Source organism: Lutzomyia longipalpis, chromosome 2 (assembly GCF_024334085.1).
Source record: "Lutzomyia longipalpis isolate SR_M1_2022 chromosome 2, ASM2433408v1".
Taxonomy (NCBI): Eukaryota; Metazoa; Arthropoda; class Insecta; order Diptera; family Psychodidae; genus Lutzomyia; species Lutzomyia longipalpis.
Window position 1 is genome coordinate 11739012 of NC_074708.1, and position 21679 is coordinate 11760690.

General features: G+C 35.7%; 5 protein-coding genes across 5 annotated transcripts in view; all 5 read right to left on the reverse strand.

Moving 5' to 3' along the window:
* Window positions 1-3870, reverse strand: part of LOC129790680 (ski oncogene) — a 141673-nt gene extending 137803 nt beyond the window's left edge. The window contains exon 1 of the mRNA XM_055828342.1: window positions 1606-3870. Within this exon, the coding sequence (XP_055684317.1) occupies window positions 1606-2463 (858 nt within the window). The 5' untranslated portion in view covers window positions 2464-3870. The remainder of the gene's footprint in view (window positions 1-1605) is intronic.
* Window positions 3871-4243: 373 nt separating this feature from the next.
* Window positions 4244-9189, reverse strand: LOC129789199 (uncharacterized). The gene is made up of 6 exons (XM_055825847.1): window positions 8870-9189; window positions 7925-8688; window positions 7445-7850; window positions 6584-6943; window positions 5043-5803; window positions 4244-4910 (listed from the first exon to the last, which is right to left on the reverse strand). Exons 1-6 carry the CDS (start codon window positions 9187-9189, stop codon window positions 4480-4482), a joined length of 3042 nt encoding a protein of 1013 aa, XP_055681822.1. The 3' UTR covers window positions 4244-4479.
* Window positions 9190-9597: 408 nt separating this feature from the next.
* Window positions 9598-11413, reverse strand: LOC129789200 (cytochrome P450 6g1-like). The gene is made up of 3 exons (XM_055825848.1): window positions 11103-11413; window positions 10096-10856; window positions 9598-10031 (listed from the first exon to the last, which is right to left on the reverse strand). The coding sequence occupies exons 1-3, from the start codon at window positions 11411-11413 to the stop codon at window positions 9598-9600; spliced, it is 1506 nt and encodes a 501-aa protein (XP_055681823.1).
* An 883-nt stretch (window positions 11414-12296) lies between these two features.
* On the reverse strand, window positions 12297-17207 carry LOC129789201 (probable cytochrome P450 6g2). The gene is made up of 5 exons (XM_055825849.1): window positions 16884-17207; window positions 16064-16821; window positions 15576-15996; window positions 12811-13571; window positions 12297-12739 (listed from the first exon to the last, which is right to left on the reverse strand). The coding sequence occupies exons 1-5, from the start codon at window positions 17201-17203 to the stop codon at window positions 12297-12299; spliced, it is 2703 nt and encodes a 900-aa protein (XP_055681824.1). The 5' UTR covers window positions 17204-17207.
* A 2178-nt stretch (window positions 17208-19385) lies between these two features.
* Window positions 19386-21373, reverse strand: LOC129789202 (probable cytochrome P450 6g2). The gene is made up of 4 exons (XM_055825851.1): window positions 21054-21373; window positions 20370-20643; window positions 19883-20258; window positions 19386-19819 (listed from the first exon to the last, which is right to left on the reverse strand). The coding sequence occupies exons 1-4, from the start codon at window positions 21371-21373 to the stop codon at window positions 19386-19388; spliced, it is 1404 nt and encodes a 467-aa protein (XP_055681826.1).
* Window positions 21374-21679: the final 306 nt, after the last annotated feature.

A 21679-nucleotide genomic window follows, 5' to 3' on the forward strand; every position in this document is an offset into this window, starting at 1 on the left:
AGAGCGAGAGAGAAGAGGAATTATAGCCCCGGAGGAAAAGATGCTGTGTGTAGATGAGAAATGTGTACGTGCCCAAGGATCACGGCAGTATAATTTTATGCTATGATGTTGTACCCTCTTGCGCCAATGAATCTTCCATTAGGTAGCAGGTGATCAATAAAAAAAGGTAAAACCAGTTGAAAATAAATATATTATCACCCCATGATCGAGCAAATCGAAAAAGAAGCAAAGCGATCGATGCCAATAATGTTGCTTAATATTCACATCGAGATCACTTTATGATTGGCGATCGTTTTTTTTTCGTCATGGAATGGCAGTGTTAACCGCAGCAAGATCAGCAGTGATCAGCTAAATTTTATCACTACCAGTATTTAATTAAAAGTGATCAGCAATTTTGCAATGGTCAAAACTCAAAATCAGCGATCGTCTGGACGATGAACGTTTCAAATAAGAAAATAAAACGACAAACTGAAATTCTTTTCTTCAGCAGGCGAGACATGAAATCCAACATTTTTTTGTAATGTGAAAATAAGTGAACCAAATAAATGGTTCCAACTAGCTTTTTCTCTCATTCGCACTTGGGGCGAAATGATGAAGAAAAAATATATACCTCGCGGAGAAGTATTTATACAAAATCCATCTCAATGAAATGTTTATCCATAGTTTCACTCAAGCGAGGTGAATATTCACGCAATCGTGAAGCATGCAGAAGATGAATTAATGGCAGAAGAAGAAAGCACAGAAGCGCACTTTTGACCAGCAATCTCCTCAATGGAATTACATTCAGCATAAATAATACTACTCTATCTGTCTAACGAGTGACTATTTTGCGGCTGCACGTACTTAATTCCATTTCCATAGTCCCCACCCCCTGCTACACACCCATTCGCATCCTACTTCACCACCTCGAGATTAACCACACAGACATTATTTTTCGCTAATAATTTTGCAATATAAATCCAAAGCACACCTTTCATGCTACATTCTACCTTCTTCCTCTTTCCACCTTCACACTCTCACCTATGCTTCTCCCCAGCCTATGCTGGATCATGGTGAGAAATTCAATTTATCTCCAGAGAAGAAACTCCAGCAATGTTTTAAAAGAAATCTTTATTTGTCAGAACAATTTCACAGAGTCATTGTTGCATGGAAAATTGCGGTGGAGTTTGTAAAGAAAATCTTAATATTGCAGGCAAAACTATATTTTTGCATCTACGTTCTTCACACCCTTCCATCAGAAGTAGACGTTCTACTTGTCTAAAATTCTTATAAATGCAATGAGTATGATTTGCTAAAACCACGATAAATCGCTGGAATGTTGGCATTCTTAGTTCCTAAAACTGAAGCTTTGAATTTCAAATAAGAATCCAAATTTTTGGTGATTTTTTCTTATCTCTGACTAATACTCTGAGTAATAAGTACTCAAGTTAAGAATTTAATAAGCTTCCAATTGGACGGAATTTTTTAATGATCATTGCCCACCATTAGGAAAAGAAACACAATTAAAGATTCACGTTTCGAATTATTTAATAATTGTGATTCACGTTTGATAACGACACTTTTATGGCATACATGTCATATCAATACAAGAAATAATGAATTTACCTTTCTCTTGAGGCTCAGCGACTCCCTCTGTTGGTTGATCATGGCCAATGTCTCCTGATACTCCCTCTCTCTCAACTCATCCAGCATCTTGGTGTACTTGTCACGATTTTCCACATCATACGCTACATGAATGTATGCTCGCCAATTGCCAGAGTCAAAGCCCCAGTGGCATGTTTGCTCCTCTTGTTCTCCGTGCACATGGCACACGAATCTCTGAGGCGAGAACATACCCCCGCAGTCTGTGCACTCAATACATGCCGGCTCCTTAACGGAGAACATATCAGGTGTACAGATACCTTCGGTCTTACCGAAGCAACGATGGTACACACGGAAGGAGATGGCACCCTTAATGACGGGTCGACGCTCCGATCTATGCAGTAGCGTCGAGCACAATCTCTCAGCATTGGTACGTGTGATCAAACCGGAGAATTTTACATCCTCCGGAAGGATATTTGCTGCCTTGAATTCATTGAGTTGTTCAGCTGTACACTGAGAACAGAAGATCTGCAACTTTTCGCAGGTGCCATTTATTTGTTCAAGTGAAAAATTTGTGAGGACATTGTTGAGGATCTGTGGCAAGCAAAGACGCATTTCTCCACCAAGAACAAAGCATCCAATTGGTTTCCCCTCGAGAATTGTTTCATACAGAACACCACGACCAGTGTCTGCAGAACTAAGAATAGGCTGTGGAAGTTCCGGCGGCGGTGGTGCCATTGGCTCTTCCACAGTCTCCGGCGAAGGGGGTTCTTTCTTTTGCGGATGCACCAGAGACAATCCTGGACCCTGTAGGCTCTTCGTTGCCTTGTCCTGGAACGTCTTGAGCACCGTTCTCAGTTGCGGTGTCACGTATTCACTCATTTTTTATTGTGGTTGTATATATATCTCAACGAAATCACCTAGTTCTATGTTTTTATCTGGCACTCCCGGAAACGTAGTCCGGAGATTACGTCTGTCACACACACAATTGGGGGGAATACCACACAGTTCACCCCTAAAATATGTAAGGCATTTGGGTACCCTCTGGCCCAATCACCACATAATTATCCTTTCACTTTTCTCTCTCACAAATTTCGTCCTGTCGCACTCCGGATCGATTTTCTGCCACTTCCTCGCGCACTTCTCTCACAACACAGTCAGAGTTTTATGTATGTGTACGGAATTTTTTCGGTGTGAAAGAAATGGCAACACACAGAGCAATTTTAGTGGCTCAACAATAAAAAATAATGAATCGTCTGTCTGGTGCAGACTGTCGCGCTGAGTCTCAAACTTCCAGTCCGATTGTTTGGCGAGAGACGCTGGGAGAGGTTTTGTAATGTCTCTCTCTCTTACCGCTCTGCTGATTCTTGTCTAGTCGATACAATCTGACGCGGCGACGAAACACGCACACAGCCACTTGTTTCTCTCACGTGTCTCACACTCTCGCCCCTGAGAGTGATTTTGTTTTTGAGAGTGAGAGAGTGGGTTCTCCAACTTGGCGCAGACGAGGAGCCACTCCGTACTCTTCGTGTGTGTGATTCAATTATTTTGGCACTGACTGTCTGCCTTCTCGTTCTCACCAACTTGTTGGCCTATGCACCAAAGTTAGTCGTGCACGCACACACCCGTACGCGCCACAATTGCGCCAATATACACTGACCGGGACGCCACCCGCAAGAAGCAGCTACCCAGCGTCTCGGTCACCCCGTTGCTCTTAGCCAAACAAGACCAGACACCTCGTACGCCACTGTAGCCAGTGACGTCTCTTAGCAGGAGCGCTCACGGTGCACACTAGTGGAAATTCATCCACCAACACCACAGAATCACCATCTTCCCATACCTCGTTCTCTCTCTTGCATACAATAATTAACCGCTATCTCCTCACTCTATCCTGTCTAATTATAAAATTTCGCGACGGTCGCCTGAGCCTTCTGATTCACACAAAAAAGGCTCCAAAGCCGCTTCACTCGCGAAAATCTTCACCGTTTTGCGCAATTTCTGCTACACTCACACATGCAATTTCTGCCAGAAATCACTGTCACGACCGTCGGATGAGCAAAAAACCACGTCGCGACGCAATTCCCGGACGAATGTGAGTCCTGCGGACCTTTTTTTCACCCCACTCGTCGACCACTTGCGAACACACTTTACCGATTTGGTTGGAATTATCTCTCACCGCAGCGACCCGAACTCGTCTTTTCTACCAACAAAACATGTCTGCAATCACAGCGAGCTCCAACTAAACTCGAGACTCTGCAAGCACGGCAACCGCGCCGTTTACACACCCGAACTTACTTAACGAACTCCACCGAAGTGGTTGTCTCACCACTTATTCTTCGCGTCGCTGTATCAACATACGCCATCAAAAGCGACCATCGTGTAAATTCGGGAAGATAGTTCGAGGAAAGAGACGAAACTATAAGATTCGCGAGTTTCGCATTATGACCTGTTGGGTAGAGAAAGATGCATAATAAAGAGTCCATCATTTTGCCGAAGTTCATCTTTTACTTGCTTCAAACTCCATCTATACTAGAACATAAGAAACTATGTGTAAGAAAAGGCAAATTGTTCAATTTGAAGAATAAAACTGTCCAAAAACGGTTAAAGATTTTTTGAATATATTTATTTTATTTGTAGGATATTTTACATGTTCAAAAAAAAAGTAAAGAATTTTTTTAGTGATTTACACTAGCTAGAGCTGAAATTTACTAGTCAGACAGTATTAGGAAATCTTAAAAATTCAAGATTTCCACAATTTTCATAAGGAAAATCTAAAACTTCGAAAGTTTTCTTAAGAAAAACTAAAAATTTCCTAAGATTTCTTCATATTTCTTAAGACTGTCTGAGTCTTCTGACTAATGAATTTCACCCTCTAAAAATACATAATATTAATTTTATTTAAAGACGTGTTAATTTCACGTAGACAGGATCCTCAGACGCCAGCATCATAGACTTCTTATCAAATTTTATTACTCTGGGTGTTTTCTCAGTAGCCTCAATCCTGTACTTGCTTAAGATTGTTACAAGAGCCAGTTTCACTTGCAAATACCCAAATCTCGATCCAATGCAATTCCTTGGTCCAATTCCAAATGCAAGAAAGGCGTACTGATTAATTGCATCTCGATTTTCTGAATTAAATCTTTCTGGAGTAAACTCCAATGGGTTTGGGAAGAATTTAGGATCTCGGTGAATTGCAATTGATGGGACTACAATGGGCATTCCTCTTGGAATTGAGAAATTATGATAGGGTTTCAGGGAATAGGAATCCTTTCCTACCGGAACACAGTTTCGATCAATGAAAGGAGTCGTAGGATACAAACGCACGGTTTCTGAAAAAAAAGAGAATAAAAAAACATTTTTATTAGAATTTCTTCAATAAGAATTAAAAATTAAAAAAAATATATTTTTATTAGAATTTTAATAGGAAAAAATTAATTTAAAAAAAAATTCTTCGACGTTACCTTGAATAACACATGTCAGGTATTCCATTTCATTGATTGTTTCGTACTCCACTTTCCCATCATGTTTTTCCAGGTAGGTCTTGATTTCCTTTCTTAGTTTTTCCTGAATTTCCAGATGTCGCGATAGCTCATACAGCGTAAAAGAAATTGCAGATGATGTAGTTTCAGAGCCAGCAATGAGAAAAACTGCAGCTTGAGCTACAATTGTATCTGTTGAAAAGTCTGCCCCTTGTTCCTTTAAAGTACTTAAGATGTCTATTAGATCATTACGTTTGATTCCGCTTTTCTTGCGTTCCTCAATCACATAATTCATAGACGATACTAGAAACTTATTCGTTTCTTTGGAGAAGAATGTAAAGCCCAGACGTTTTCCAACTTCCGGCAAAATCATACAGATTGTAAATTCAAATCCTCGTCTCCAGTCAAAATTAACAGCCGTCATTGCATTCTTGTAGAATTCCGCATTAGGATTGAGGAGACTGTTGGCCTTAACTCCAAATGCAGTAATTGCAATTGTGTCAATCGCATAATATGAACACAAGTCCTTTATTTCATACTCCAGGGAACCATTTGTAATTTCTAATGTTAGTTTCTGGTCAAGAACATCTGCTACATCCTTTAAGAGTGTAAAGAAACTTTTTAGTTTTCCTGTTGTGAAAAGCGGTGAAAGTTTGCTCCTCATGCTTTTCCATTCTTGTCCTTTCAGTGCTAATATGTTATTGGAACCAATTACATCATCATGTGGGTCTGAACTCAAATTTCTGAAAATATGAAAAGAATAAAAGCTCAGAACTCTCATTTATGATCAACCTATAATTGTCTATTTATTGCCCAAAAGATCGTTCTTTCACCTCATTGTAGAGCAATAAAAGCTCATACTCGAGAAGATAAAGTAATTGTTCACTGATTGTAAGAACTTGAGAATTTTATTAGGCAGTCTTGAAGATAATTTTAAAACAAATGAACTTAATAATAATTTTCTAGAATTTTCGTTAACTCAACCAGTAAAAAACAATTTTTCTTATAGACCGATTAATTGAACAATCTCTTAACTGGGATAAAAGACACAATTTTTAATTAATTTATAGCTATATCATGACAACAGCGTTGTTTATAAAATAATGTGTGTGTTTTATGACCTCAAATAGGATCAATAAATACATCACTGAAAGAAAATTTAGATAAAAATTCGTTTTCTTAGAACGACAACTATTTTGAGTCAAGGACATTTTAAAACTTTGATAATTCCATACTCACGGAGTTTCATTAGGATTAGCCCAGTCGTTTCGAAGTCTTTATATTTGCCATAGATAAATAAGAAAATAGAAAGACTTTCTTTTATAGAGTGTAGTCTTATGTTGGAAAAATTTTCTTTTTCTTTTCTCTATACTTGGGATCAAAAATTGAATTTTCTCAACATCATGCTTTGAAACAATGAGCCAATTTTTGGAGGAATTCTCTTTAAGATTGTAATGAGTCAATTATAAATATGTAAAATTATGGTTATTTAAAAAGAAGTAACTATGCAAGAAAATTCTCACCTGTCCATAAAATCTGGGAAATCCTTCACGAAGATATTCTTAATCAATTCAGGATGACGAACAACTAGAAAGGGTTTATGGAAGATGTAAATTCCCGTGACAGGATCGTCTTTGAACTTTCCATGGTTATAGATATCCATAAAGATTTCGGGGAATCCTTTTCTGTTCAAAATAATATCCTTCAAAATTCCAATGAAAGGAGGTCCTGAGACATAGGATACTCCATTCTTCTCCCAGTAGAGCCTTGCTGATCTCTGCCACCACCACAGAAAAGCTCCAAAGCACAAAATTAATCCCACAATCACTTCCAACGGAGACATTTTTGTATCACTGCTTAAAGAGGCTTCACACGACTGAAGTCTAGGAAAGCAAGCTCAAAGATTTTAAAGAAATCTTTATCTCTGAATGAGGGCTATTCCATCGGAATTGGATTACTCATATAGATAAAAATATACCTAATAAGCGATAATTTCTAAATTTTTATTTGGTTTTGATAATTTGTTTGTGTGCTGGTGCCGAATTTTGTTAGTTTTTATAACAGATATATAATTTTTATAAATTTATTATGTATAGGTATTATAAAAAAAGAAATTATTTTCTTTGTCTGGCTAATCTTTAACCCTTTCGTTCTCATAAAAGATACAATAAAAATATAAATTTCTTCACCATTTAAAATTTTTTCAGTAATTAGAGATATCAGTTGCGGCGTGGCTCTTGAAAGCCGGAGAAATGTCTTGTGCTCTTTCTGTTCTTATTCAGTTAATATGAAGAGAAATAAGGAAAATAAGAAATAAAAAGAATTTTCAAATAATTATCTATAAATTAATTTGATTTTACTAAATGCGCGTTAAATTCATGTACAAAGGTTCCTCAGAGACTAAGATCACAGACTTCTTATCGAACTTTATAGATTTCGGAGTTCTCTCGGTGGCTTCAACTCTGTAGTTGCGTAAGATTGTAATGAGAGCCAGCTTCACTTGCAAATATCCAAATCTTAGTCCAACACAACTCCTTGGTCCAATTCCAAAAGGAAGAAATGCAACTGGATTGATTGAATCCCGATTTTCATGACTAAATCTTTCAGGGATGAATTCCAGTGGTTTTGGAAAGAATTTGGGATCTCTCTGGACGGCAATAGCTGGAACAGCAACGGGCATTCCTCTTGGGATTGAGAAACTATGATAGGGCTCCAGTGAGTAGGAGTCTTTTCCTAAGGGAACACAAGTCCTGTCCAAAAATGGAGCAGTTGGATACAATCGCAAAGCTTCTGTAAAAAAAATATAACAAAAAAAAGCGTTCTTATTAGAATTTAATGAAAGTAAAGATCCTTCGACGTTATACCCTGAATAACACATGTCAGGTATTCCATTTCATTGATCGTTTCGTACTCCACTTTCCCATCATGTTTTTCCAGGTAGGTCTTGATTTCCTTTCTTAGTTTTTCCTGAATTTCCAGATGTCGCGATAGCTCATACAGCGTAAAAGAAATTGCAGATGATGAGGTTTCAGCACCAGCAATAAGAAAAACTGCTGCTTGTGCTACAATTACATCTCTCGTAAAAAAATCTGGATCCTTTTCTTTCAAGTCATTCAAAATGTCTATTAGATCATTGCGTTTCCCGCCACTTTTAATGCGTTCCTCAATCACATAATTCATAGATGATCTCAGAAATTTATTCGTTTCTTTGGAGAAGAATGTAAAGCCAAGACGTTTCCCGACTTCTGGTAAAATCATACAGATCGCAAATTCAAATCCTCGTTTCCAATCAAATTTAACAGCCCTCATTGCATTGTTAAAGAATTCCGCATTAGGATTTAGGAGACTATTGGCCTTTACCCCAAAGGCAGTAATTGCAATGGTGTCGGTTGAAAAGTATGAAGCCAATTCCTTCATTTCATACTCTCTTGATTGACTTGTAATCTCTGAAGTCAGTTTCTTTTCGAGAACATCTGATACCTCCAATAGTAATTTGAAGAAATTTTTAAGTTTTCCTGCTGTGAAAATTGGTGAAAGTTTGCTTCTCATATTTTTCCATGCTTGCCCTTTCAGTGCTAATATATTATTGGAGCCAATTACATCATCATGTGGGTCTGAACTTAAATTCCTAAAAGAATAAAAAGGAATATTGAAGCATAAAAGCTTCTTTTGCCTATACAATGATGAAGTAACTGATTATGCTTTAACACTATATGTTGTCTAAAATTCTTTATTCTCTACATCGTGACTTTTCACAAATGTTATTACTTATGTAATTACATAAACCCCTTAGCACTAGAAAAGTATACCTATCAGCAAAATCTGAAAAGTCCTTTATGAAAACATTCTTGATCAATTCAGGATGTCGAATAATCAAGATAGGTTTATGGAAGAAATAAACTCCAGTCACAGGATCATCTTTAAACTTTTCGTGAAAATAGATATCCATGAAAAAGTCTGGAAATCCTTTTTTAAATGTAACAATATCCTTCAGAGCACCAATGAAGGGAGGCCCTGCGACGTAGGACACTCCATTTTTCTCCCAATAGAGCCTTGCTGATCTCTGCCACCACCACAGAAAGGCTCCAAAGCACAAAATTAACCCAACAATCACTTCCAATGGAGACATTTTTGTATCACTGCTTAAAGAGGCTTCACACGACTGAAGTCTAGTAAAACAAGCTCAAAGATTTTAAAGAAATCTTTATCTCTGAATGAGGGCTATTCCATCGGAATTGGATCACCCATGCTCATATAGATAAAAAATAAGCATTATTTTTGGCAATTTTTTAATTATTATTTGGTTCTGATAATTTTTTACGTTTGTGTCTTTTTGTGTCGAATTTTGTTGTTCATAAAAAGGTAAATTTTAAAAAGTTTATTCTGCATTATAAAGAAGAAATTGGTTTAGTGATTCTGTTTTGTCCGATTTTATTGAAAAAGGCACACAAAATGAAAAGAAATCATCTCTCAGTCATCAGTCATGTGAGACATCACTTTATTAATACAAACCTTATTCCCAATTAAGTGGAAAGAATTATAATCTTTTCAAATTCATGTAAAGAGGTTGCTTTGAAGTATTCACAACTGCTTTCTCATCATATTCAATAAACTTTGGGGTTCTATCGGTAGCTTCAACCCTGTAACTCCGAAGTATTGTAATGAGAGACAACTTCACCTGCAAATTCGCGAATCTCGATCCAATACAGTTTCGTGGTCCAGCACCGAAAGGCATGTAGCAGTATGGATTAATGGAGTCTCGATTTTCTGGGCTAAATCTTTCGGGAATAAATTCTGTTGGATTTGGGAAATATTTTTCGTCTCTTTGAAGGGCTACGAGGGGAACGTAGATTGGCATTCCTTTTGGAATAGCAAAACTATGATACGGCTCCAGGAAATATTTTTCTTCCCCTTCTGGTGGTGAATAAACTCGATCCAAAAATGGCAGAGATGGGTACATGCGAAGAGTTTCTGCAAATTAAATATCAATTTGAACACTAGTTGAGACTTTTCTTATTAAAACACTTAAACAAACCTTGAAGGACGCAATGTAAGTATTCCATTTCGTGTATTGTCTCATATTGGACAGACCCGTATTTCGCCATATAATCCATAATGTCCTTCCTGACCTTTTCTTGGATTTCTGGGTTTCGTGCCAATTCGTACAGAACAAAAGCTGTTGTAGATGATGATGTTTCATAGCCAGCAACGAGAAAAATAGCAGCTTGAGCTACAAGAGTGTCTCCTTTGAAGAGCTCCGAATCTTCCTCCCTCATAGCAATGAGAGCATCAATGAGATCATTGCGCTTTGATCCACTCTTAATACGCTCCTCCATAACATAGTTAATTGAAGATCTTATAAATTCATTTGTTTCCTTCGAGAAAAACTGAATACGAAACCATGTAGCAAATTTTGGGAAGAAAAAGCACGAGCCGAACGAAAAAATTCGTTTCCAGTTCAATTCAAATGTTTTTTTGGCTTTCTTATGAAAGTCAGCATTACGATCCAGGAGACTATTGGCCTGAACACCAAAAGCACATAGAGCTACCGTATCTGTTGTATAGAATGAAACAAATTCTTTCACTTCGTATTCTTTTGCTTCATCCCCAATTTCTGCTTGAAGCTTTTGTTCTAAGGTTTTGCTTACATCCACCATCAACAGGAAGAGATTCTTTAGTTTTCCAGTGGTGAAGACAGGTGAAACTTTATTTCGGATGTTTTTCCATCGTTGACCTTTCACCGCAAATAAATTGTCTGTACCAATTATATCTTCGTGTGGATCACAGCTTATGGTTCTAGAAAAAGGGAATCAAATTTTCTTCTATTTTTAAAGAATTAAACTTTGTAAATATTATTGCATAAGATTCTAAATATATGTATGAAATGTAATTAACATTTTGCTATCGTTTATAAAGAGGCAAAGTTTAAAAAATAACTTTACATAATTTCTTGAAAATGTTTAATTAAAATTAAAATTTTAAATATTTCAATCTATTTATCACATTCTTTAAATTTCAAATAAAGACACATTAAATCAATACCTGTCAATAAAACTCGAAAAATCCTTGACGAGGATATTCTTTATTAATTCTGGATGTCGAATAATCAAACATGGTTTATGGAAGAAATAAACTCCCGTGATTGGTTCATCTTTAAACTTCTTGTAGTTGTAAACATCCAAGAAAAGACCAGCAAAACTCTTTCTTAACATGATAAGATCCTTTAGAGCACCAATGAAGGGAGGTCCTGCTATGTAGGATACTCCATACTTCTCCCAATAAAGCCTTGCTGATCTCTGCCACCACCAGAGAAAGACTCCAATGCACAAAATTAATCCCCAAATCCAATACATTTCACTGCTTTAAGACACTTTATGTGACTGAGGTCTGATTGGATAGAAAAAAACATTTTATAGTTAACTTTATCGTAAAAAATGAGTGATATTTTATATGAATTGATTGCCTCATATAGATAAAATATATAATGATCAAATAAATTATTATATTGGAATTTGCGTATTGATAAGACATTTTCTGTCGTTCCTTAAGTCGAAATATTTCGGTAATTAGTGCAATAAATTTTTATAAATGTATTGTGTATTGTAAAGATTGCAAAAGAAGAGAATAGTTTCTGGGTTGTTATTGGCCTGTAAATTTGTATACGGCATATAAATATTCTCAAATGAGAGATATCTCAAAGAATTATTGAGCTTAATAAAAAAAATGTATTTTTAGAAAGTACACAAATTATTATATTGTAGCGAAATCATCCCATCACATTGGATTGCGTTGAAGAGGAAGAAAATGTGATGCAATTAAAACGGTCTCATTAAAAAACTATCATTGCAGACTTAGAGTTAAATAAAAAAGAAATTATTCTTTTTATCATAAAAAAATTATCAAATATGATATATCTTTATTAATATCCAAGACATCTCTTCAAAACATTTCAAAATCATTAAAAAAAAAATTAAATTTGTTTTATATTCATGTGAAGTGGTCTCATGGATTGATTAAAATCCCCAAATCATAATTTGTTAATAATAAAAACATTTCAAATGTTAATCATGATGAGCCCGTGACCACCTATTTTATATTAATAATTCCCTTTGCCTTTATTATGCATCTCCATCATCTATCCGTTTCTCTCTCTCTCTCTCTCTCTTACCCACCACATAGATCACCACAATATAACTTCCCTTAGGAATAATAAACTCCAAAAGAAAGACTTAATAATTAATCCTGACTTAACCTGGTTAGGTTCATATAAAGTGGCTCCTTAGAGTGCAGAACGAGAGCCTTCCTATCAAATTCAATTGTTTTGGGGGTTCTCTCTGTAGCTTCAACTCTGTAGTTATTAAGAATCGTGATGAGAGTCAGTTTCGCCTGCAAGTACCCAAATCTTGATCCGATACAATTCCGTGGTCCAATACCAAACGATAAGAAGCTGTATTGGTTGATGGAGTCTCGATTTTCTCGGCTAAATCTTTCAGGAATAAATTCTTCTGGGTTCGGGAAAAAATTTTCGTCTCTATGTATGGCAATGACGGGAATGTAGACAGTCATTCCCTTTGGAATTGCAAAGCTATGGTAAGGCTCCAGAGAATAATTCTCTTCGCCATCTGGTGGGGAACAAACACGATCCAAAAATGGCAGGTGGGGGTATAAGCGAACAGCTTCTGCAAATTAAATATCGAGGTAAATTCTAATTCGAAATTCTAATTTTGTTAACTTTCTATCAAAAACTAACCTTGAACGACGCAATGCAAATATTCCATTTCATGAATAGTTTCATATTGAACTGAACCATATTTTTCCATGTATTCCTTAATTTCCTTCCTGACCTTCTCTTGGATTTCTTGGTGTCGAGCTAATTCGTACAAAACAAAAGATAGTGCAGAAGAAGTTGTTTCATGGCCGGCAAGTAGAAAAACAGCAGCTTGAGCTACAAGAGTGTCTCCTTTGAAGAGCTCCGAATCTTCCTCCCTCATTGCAATGAGAGCATCAATGAGATCATTGCGCTTTGATCCACTCTTAATACGCTCCTCCATAACATAGTTAATTGAAGATCTTATAAATTCATTAGTTTCCTTCGAGAAGAATGTAAAACGAAGCAATGTAGCAAGTTCTGGGAGGAAAAAGCACGAAGCCAATTGAAAAGCTCTCTTCCAATTAACTTCGAATGTTTTTTTAACATTAACGTGGAAATCGGCTTTGGGATTCAGGAGACTGTTTGCCTGTACTCCAAAGGCACACAAAGCAATTGTATCTGTCGTGAATAATGATGCAAATTCCTTCATTTCGTATTCTTTTGGTTCATTTCCAATTTCGGTTTGAAGTTTTTGTTCCAAGATTTTCGTTACATCCACCATGAGAAGGAAGAAATTCTTGAGCTTTCCAACTGTAAATACCGGTGAAACTTTAGCACGAATGGTTTTCCAACGGAGACCCTTAACCACAAATAAATTATCCCTGCCAATTATATCTTCGTGTGGATCAGAATTCGCAGGCCTAAAAGAAAATTTTAGTATAAAATGATCTTTGAACTTTACATTGATATTTATAGAAAATCAGAAATTAGTTTTTCTAGTTAGTATTCAGCCATAAACTAATTCATTAATATTTTGCAAACCGCCAGGCCGTGTACGCGGCTCAATTTTTGTATGGAATTCTTTGGAAAAAAATGAAGTTGGACTGCGCTTTTTTACTGACAGCATCAATCTCAAATCCGTTTGTACCATTAAATTCTACAACTAATAACCTACAAAATGACAGATTCTCAGCGTGTGATCAGTACTCTAAATGTCAAAAAATTAAAATTTTATTAGCAAAGGCGAAAAATTCCCATACAAAAAGTGAGCCATTTTTGCTCTTCAACTTCAAAACAAAGTAGACCGTGTACAGGGCCTGCAAACCGCTATATTCCATCGTCTATTTAAATTATGTAAAATGGACTTAATTACATAAACTGCTAAGAAAAACATTAAAAGCATACCTATCAACAAAATTTGAAAAATCCTTCACAAGAATATTTTTGATCAATTCAGGATGACGAACAACCAAGCATGGTTTGTGGAAGAAATAAACTCCAGTCACAGGATCGTCTTTAAACTTTTCATGATTATAGATATCCAAGAAAAGCTCACAAAAGCTCTGCCTAAACGTAAAGCAACCCTTCAGAGCACCAATGAATGGAGGTCCTGGGATGTAAGACACTCCATTCTTCTTCCAATAGAGCCTTGCTGATCTCTGCCACCACCAAATCAAGGCTCCAATGCACAGAAATAATCCCGAAATCACTTCAAGCACAACCATCTTAACACTAAAAGGAATGATATTCAACTGCGATATTTATACAGTTTTCTGTGTCGGCCTATGTAAAAGTGAATGATTATTATTTTATTTTTCTGTTAATTAATTTAAAAAAATATATAATTCAAAACGCTTTTTATATGGTTATGAGGTTTAGATGGATAGTTTAACAGGTGTAACAAGCATACACCTGTGTATTTTCGAGATCCATCTGGGTTTACATCGCCATATATTTGTGGCCTTGTCTTTTAATTCTTCCTCATAAAAATATTTATTTGATCATTATAAAAGAAAATTCCTATTAGAAGATAAGAGTGAAAAATAAAAAATGAAAATCCACGCGGTTTAATTTACACCTAGGAAATATAAGGGCGACAGATAATCACTTAAATATTGATTATCTCACGTGGAGAAATTGACATGCAAATTGACTTACAATAATTTTTCAAAATAAAAGAATTAGAATAATAATATTTCACTTTTTGCCAGGGAAAATTTTCACACTAAAAATATATTGCGTTTGGCCTTTTTGACGGTTGTTAATGAAAAGAGTGAGGGAAATTCCCATTTCTCTCTCTGACTATACAAAATTTCAAAACTTTAGTGGCAACAGCACAGGGTGCCACAAAGATTACCCAACTAACTAGACGTCACTTAGTTGAATACATTTGGTCATGTATACATTCTTCATGAGCGAGATTGTAGACAATTTGAACTTAGAGTCAACTCTCTTGAAATGAGATTCTTAACACTCGAAGTTGAAGCGCCGAGTTTCTATAAAAATCAAATTTTAAAGAGCTAAATAAATAAAATTTTAAGTAAGAAGCTATTAAAAAACTGGTGACAAGGGATAGAGAATAAAAAGTAAAGTTACATTTTTTGCAAGTTCTAGCTTTCATTTTTTTACTCCCTTTTTTGTTGTTATACACAATTTTATAATAATCAAAAACCAATTATTATATTGTAGCGAAATTATCCCCCCCCTTAAAATTGCGTTGAAGAGGAAGAAAATGTGATGCAATTAGAATGTCCTTATTCAAGAACTACACTTAGAACCATCATTGCATAATTAGGGTTAAATAAACAAGAAAATATTCTTTTTATCATAAAAAAAATTATTTAAAATATGATATATCTTTATTAACATCCAAAACATCTCTTCAAAAACTTCAAAACCATTAATAAAAAAATTAAATTCGTTTTATATTCATGTAAAGTGGTTTCTTGGATTGAGTAAAAACCGATTTCTGGTCAAATTCAATAAACTTTGGGGTTCTCTCGGTAGCTTGAATCCTGTAGTTACGTAGAATCGTGATAAGCGCTAGTTTCACCTGCAAATAGCCAAATCTTGATCCAATACAGTTCCGTGGTCCAATCCCAAAAGCCAGGTAAGTGTACTGATTGATGGAATTTCGATTTTCAGAACTAAATCTTTCAGGAATGAACTCCAGAGGATTTGGATAGAATTTAGGATCTCGGTGAATTGCAAAAAGGGGAATGTAGACAAACATTCCACGTGGAATTGCAAATTTATGGTAAGGATCCAGTGAATAAGAATCAGCTCCTTCTGGTGGAGTACAAATTCTATCCAAAACTGGTACAGCTGGATAAAGTCTAAGAGTTTCTGCAAATAAATAAGATAAAATTAAGCTTAATATGAAATAATAAATTAAGATTCGTAAAAAAGACACCTTGAACAACACAGTTGAGATACTCCATTTCATTGATAGTCTCGTACTGCACTGATTCATACTTCTTCAGATAGTCCTTAATTTCCTTCCTGAGCTTCTCCTGAATCTCTGGTTGACGTGCCAACTCATAAAGTGCAAAAGATATTACAGATGAAGCAGTTTCATAGCCAGCAAGAAGAAAAGCCGCAGCTTGAGCCACAAGAGTGTCTCCTTTGAAAAGTTCGGGATCTTCTTCATTCATACTAATAAGGACATCAATGAGATCATTGCGCTTTATACCACTCCTTATTCGCTCTTGAATCACGAAGTTTATTGAAGATCTTAGAAATTCATTAGTTTCTTTTGAGAACATTTTCATTCGAAATAAAATTGCCAATTCCGGAAGGAAAAAACACGTAGCAGCTTCTATCGCTCGCTTCCAATGGAAATCAAAACACTTTTTAGCATTTTTGTAGAATTCTCCATTCGGATTGAGGAGACTGTTGGCCTTTACACTAAAAGCACTAATTGCAATTGCATCAATTGTGAAAAATGCAGCCAATTCTTTAACTTCATACTCTCGGGATTCACTTTGAATTTCGGTTAAAAGCTTCTCATCAAGAGCTTTCGATACATCCACCATTAGAAGGAAGAAATTTTTGAGCTTTCCTGTTGTTAGAACAGGTGAAATTTTTTGTCTTATACTTTTCCAACGTTGACCTTTCACCACAAACAAACTATCCCTACCAATTGTATCGTGAGTGCCGGAGTTTGCGCCTCTGGAAAAAAGAAACCAAATTTTTACACAAGAATATTTTCATTTGATAATGAAAACCCTCACCTGTCCATAAAATTTGTGAAATCCTTCACGAGAATATTCTTAATCAATTCTGGATGACGAATAACCAGGCTTGGTTTGTAGAAAAAGTAAAATCCGGTGATTGGGTCATCTTTGAACTTTTTGTTGGTGTAAAAGTCCAAGAAAAGCTCCCCGAAACTCTTCTTCATCGTCAAACAATCTTTCAGGGCACCAATGAAGGGAGGTCCTGGGATGTAGGAAACTCCATTCTTCTCCCAATGAAGCCTAGCTGACCTTTGCCACCACCAGATTAAGGCTCCAATGCAAAAGATTAGCCCCAAAATCACTTCCAACACAGACATTGTGACTGGATTCTCCAAAATATCAAAAGTGACTGCCAACACCAAGAACTACGCAACAATTGATTGCCATGGCCGTATAAATATAGTCACCTACACTTCTTTCTCATAAAGATTTTGTATAAATAGCGGCAAGTCTAATTAATACATACATATACAGTAGCCTATTATGCGTACATATGTACATAGAAATTTATGTTGATATAGATTATTGTTGTATGTAGTGAGTTAACTTTCATTGATAATTACACCATATGTAAATATGTATGTGCTTTAAGTTTATCTTTTTGTTTTAAGCTTTTGAGCTTTTCCTTGTATGTATATAAATATATACTTTGAATAAAGAAGCAATAAAAATCAGTCATAACGCGTCCAGTTATAAGAGTTGGTATACCACAACGCGGATGGGTCAGTCTATGCGTTGTAATTTAATTTTTAAGTAGTATTAGTAGGCAAAGGTGATTTTTTTTTATGAAATTCATCAATTCGAAAGACAAAAATGGTTATATCTCAAGTTCTATTGCACATACAGAAATTTCTTGACTAGTTTTGGAAAGGTATTCAAATAGGCTATAATCTGACATATATTTGGATACTTTTCAAGGTCACCTCCAGAACACAAAATGGCGGTTTTTTGTTCTACCAAAACAGTTTTTTGCACTTTTCGTCCTAAATGAATGGTTCTAGAGGTTTCTGATGTTCTAGAAAGTTGTAGAGAATTGCAAAACCTTTAATTTGATACCAAATTGAGCGAAATCGGACAATCCGTTCAAGAGATATGGCTCTTAGAACTTTTCAAATTCAAGAATTTTTCAAATGGCCATATCTTCTAAACGGCGACATAGATTTTCTTCATTTTCGGACTGGTGAAAGATATTGAGTCAGGCTACAACATATCAAAATTTGAAGGAAATCTATAATGGGGATTCGGAGATATTGCCCCTTAAAGTTAGGCAATTTTTGTTTTTGTTTTTAGCGCCTCTTGCGGATGTTATTGGAACTTGGAATGTTCTAGACAATTGTAGGGCTTATCGAAACCTTTCATTTGATACCAAGATGGTCAAAATCGGTCAAGCCGTTCTCGAGATATATCGAAAAAACACTTTTTGCTTTAGGCCGCCATATTTGCTAAACCGCTTGACCGATTTTCAAGTATGATTTGTTGATGAAAACATCTCACTGAGCTCTACAACATACTAAAATTTCAGATCTCTAGCTGCAAGGGAAGTGGTTGACGGTATTTCAAAATGGCGGACGGCGGCCATCTTGGATTTTGAAAATGCGAAAAAATGAAATTTTACACCCACATTTCTATAGAAAACTTCAAACCGGAAGTCTCTATCTGTTACCGTTCTCGAGCTATAAGGCAAAATGGGGACCAACGGCAGGCCGGCCGGCCGGATCAAAAATTTTCCACCACCATTTTTGTAATGTGGGAAGTCTAAAACGTGCTCATACCAAGTTTGAGCCCGATCTGAGGTGGTCGGTTTTTCCGATGATTACAATACTTGGTATGCCACGATTGTGGTATACCAACTAATAAAAATCAGTCATTGATAAGAAACCAACACGTGATTGATTCCTAACTTTCTTTCATTTCTCAATCTTAATTACAATGATAATTAGTTGGTGTTCCACTTCGTGGCCAACACCAAGTATTCTTTTATTGTTCCGACAAAAAATATTATTTTTTTTATTGATCATTACATAATGTTAGTAAAGAGAAGTTCTTTAGTTTTATTTCAATAATAATAATTTATTCAGATCCATATTCAAGCTAGTGTATCGGACAGTTTTATTTCATTAAATTTTTTTTGACTAGTTTAGAAAAAGGGAAAACAAAAATCAAAAAAAAATTTTTTTCTATATTGAATGAAACTTTAAGGTTTCTATAGGGTCTTCTTTTTAAAATTGTTAGATTTGTGCGATCCTGTTTACAACATTCCTGCCTCTAGACATAATGAGTTAAAAAATAAAACATAAGAATTATATCTTTATAGAAATTTTAATAACTAAAAAAATTATTAAAGGAAATTAAGTTTATGAATCATAACAATTACTCGTTGAAAAAGAAAATCTGAAGGTTTTTTTATCAAGTTCATTGCAATGAAAAACAATGAGAAGTACAGGAACATGTCTATTTTAAAGGCTTCAAAACTGCTTAGAAAAAAAAAAAAACAAAATCTTAAATTCTAATTAGATTCAAATAAAGTGGTTCTTGAGAGCGAATCACTATTGCTTTCTTATCCAGTTTTATTGTCTTTGGGGTCCTCTCTGAGGCTTCTACCAGATAATTGCGTAAGATGGTTATGAGAGCCAATTTCACCTGCAAATACCCAAATCTCGATCCAATGCAACTTCTTGGTCCTAGACCGAAAGCCATGAAGGCATTTTGATGTGCTAAATCCCACGATGTTGAATCAAATCTTTCAGGGATGAATTTCATTGGATCTGGGAAATAATTAGGATCTCGATGAATGGCCAAAAGAGGGATGTAAACAGACATTCCACTAGGAACTGCAAACTTATGGTACGGTTCTAGAGAGTAAGTACTTTTTCCATCAGTTGGTGTACAAATTCTTTCCAAAAATGGCAAGCTAGGGTACAATCGAAAGATTTCTGCAAGAAGATAGTTTAAGAACCAGTCTAAAAATCAATTCTTTTAACCTGAAATTTACATACCTTGAACAACGCAATGCAAGTATTTCATCTCATGCACGGTCTCATATTGAATAGATTCATACTTTTCTATATAAGACTTTATTTCCTTCCTGAGTTTTTCTTGGATTTCTTGGTTTTGTGCCAATTCGTATAATGCAAAAGCTATCGCGGATGAAGATGATTCATAACCGGCAATAATAAAAGCAGCAGCTTGAGCCACAAGAGTGTCTCCTTTGAAGAGATCAGAATCTTCCTCCCTCATAGCAATAAGAGCATCAATTAGATCATTCCGCTTTGATCCACTCTTAATACGCTCCTCCATAACACAGTTAACAGAAGATCTTAGAAATTCATTAGTTTCTTTCGAGAAGAGTGCAAAACGAAACAATGTTGCCAACTTTGGGAAGAAAAAGCAAGCAGTTTTCACAATTATTCGCTTTAAGTTAAGATTAAATATTCTCTTAACGCTCATATGAAAATCGGCTTTGGGATTCAGAAGACTGTTTGCCTGTACTCCAAAGGCACACAGAGCAATTGTGTCCGTTGAAAAGAATGATGCAAATTCCTTCATTTCGTATTCTTTTGATTGATCTCCAATTTCTGTTTCGAGTTTTTGTTCCAAGATTTTTGTTACATTCACCATGAGAAGGAAGAGATTCTTGAGCTTTCCAGTTGTAAAGACAGGTGAAAGTTTATTCCGAATTGTTTGCCAACGATGACCTTTTACAACAAATAGGTTATCCGTGGCTATTAAATCATGATATGTATCACCATTTACGCCTCTGAAAGCAACAATCAGAAGGTTTTCGAGTTGAAATAAACCTGTGAAAAGTGCTATTGAAAACGATCTAGTTGAAGTTTTTAAAAAAAAACTCTTTTTACATTTAATTCCTTATGTGTTCAGATTTCATTCAGGTTGTAATGTATGGTGTGGAAAGGTACGGTTTACGACCTTAAGTAGTTCCTCAAACAATGTCCTTACTCATCAGGTAAACTGAGCTGGAAAACTTTGTCACAAAAAGCAATTACACTAATAATGCAGTGTAGGCAAACAACGATCTTTGTAACGCATCTGACTCGACTGATAGGTCGCATATGACATTGTTTCGAGAAAGTGCTTGAGGTCGTAAACCGTTCCCGCTTACACCGTACTTTCTTACAATCCATGAAAAAATCATAATGAAAACCATACCTGTCCATAAAATTTGGAAAATCCTTCACAAGGATATTTTTGATCAACTCAGGATGACGAATAACCAATATTGGTTCATGGAAGAAATAAACTCCAGTCACAGGATCGTCTTTAAACTTTTCATGATTATAGATGTCTAAGAGAAGCTCTCCAATGCTCTTCCTGAACGTTAAGCAATCTTTCAGGGCACCAATGAAGGGAGGTCCTGGAATGTAGGACACTCCATTCTTCTCCCAGTAGAGCCTTGCTGATCTCTGCCACCACCACAGCAAAGCTCCAATGCACAGAATTAATCCCAAAATTACTTGAAGCGCAAACATCTTACCTCGCAGAAGGATAATCTTGAACTGTAAGTTCCGTAAAATTCTTTGTGCTCAGGCTCACCTCGTTGAAGAATAGTTAGTAGCTTTATTTTATTTGCTAATTAATTTAAAGCAATTTGAATTCATAACGACTTTTATATGGTTATGTGCTTTAATTAAGAGTAAGCATTATGCACATGCTGAATCTACGTCAGATTTTTTTGGCAAGAATTACTTTGCTAGCAACTAATTATGAGTTCTTTATTTTTTTTTCTTACGCAGGGAAATACTTATTAAAGAAACTACGAAAAGAAAGCCTATTAA

Excerpts from the sequence above, each read along its gene's own strand:
- LOC129789201 (XM_055825849.1), bottom strand. The coding sequence starts at position 17,203 with ATGTCTGTGTTGGAAGTGATTTTGGGGCTAATCTTTTGCATTGGAGCC. Across the intron at positions 16,822-16,883 it reads TTCACAAATTTTATGGACAG|AGGCGCAAACTCCGGCACTC; the intron begins GTGAGGGTTTTC and ends TCTTTTTTCCAG. Across the intron at positions 12,740-12,810 it reads TTTGCATTGCGTCGTTCAAG|AAGCTGTTCGCTTATACCCC; the intron begins GTTAGTTTTTGA and ends TTTAATTTGCAG.
- LOC129789199 (XM_055825847.1), bottom strand. The coding sequence starts at position 9,189 with ATGTCTCCATTGGAAGTGATTGTTGGGTTAATTTTGTGCTTTGGAGCC. Across the intron at positions 8,689-8,869 it reads TTTTCAGATTTTGCTGATAG|GAATTTAAGTTCAGACCCAC; the intron begins GTATACTTTTCT and ends TTATTCTTTTAG. Across the intron at positions 6,944-7,444 it reads TTAGTCTCTGAGGAACCTTT|ACTTCAGTCGTGTGAAGCCT; the intron begins GTACATGAATTT and ends TTGCTTTCCTAG.
- LOC129789200 (XM_055825848.1), bottom strand. The coding sequence starts at position 11,413 with ATGTATTGGATTTGGGGATTAATTTTGTGCATTGGAGTCTTTCTCTGG. Across the intron at positions 10,857-11,102 it reads TTTTCGAGTTTTATTGACAG|AACCATAAGCTGTGATCCAC; the intron begins GTATTGATTTAA and ends CCCTTTTTCTAG. Across the intron at positions 10,032-10,095 it reads CTTACATTGCGTCCTTCAAG|AAACTCTTCGCATGTACCCA; the intron begins GTTTGTTTAAGT and ends TTTAATTTGCAG.
- LOC129789202 (XM_055825851.1), bottom strand. The coding sequence starts at position 21,373 with ATGTTTGCGCTTCAAGTAATTTTGGGATTAATTCTGTGCATTGGAGCT. Across the intron at positions 20,259-20,369 it reads TGTGTGCCTTTGGAGTACAG|TTGGCAACATTGTTTCGTTT; the intron begins GCAAACAGTCTT and ends TTCTTCCCAAAG. Across the intron at positions 19,820-19,882 it reads CTTGCATTGCGTTGTTCAAG|AAATCTTTCGATTGTACCCT; the intron begins GTATGTAAATTT and ends ATCTTCTTGCAG.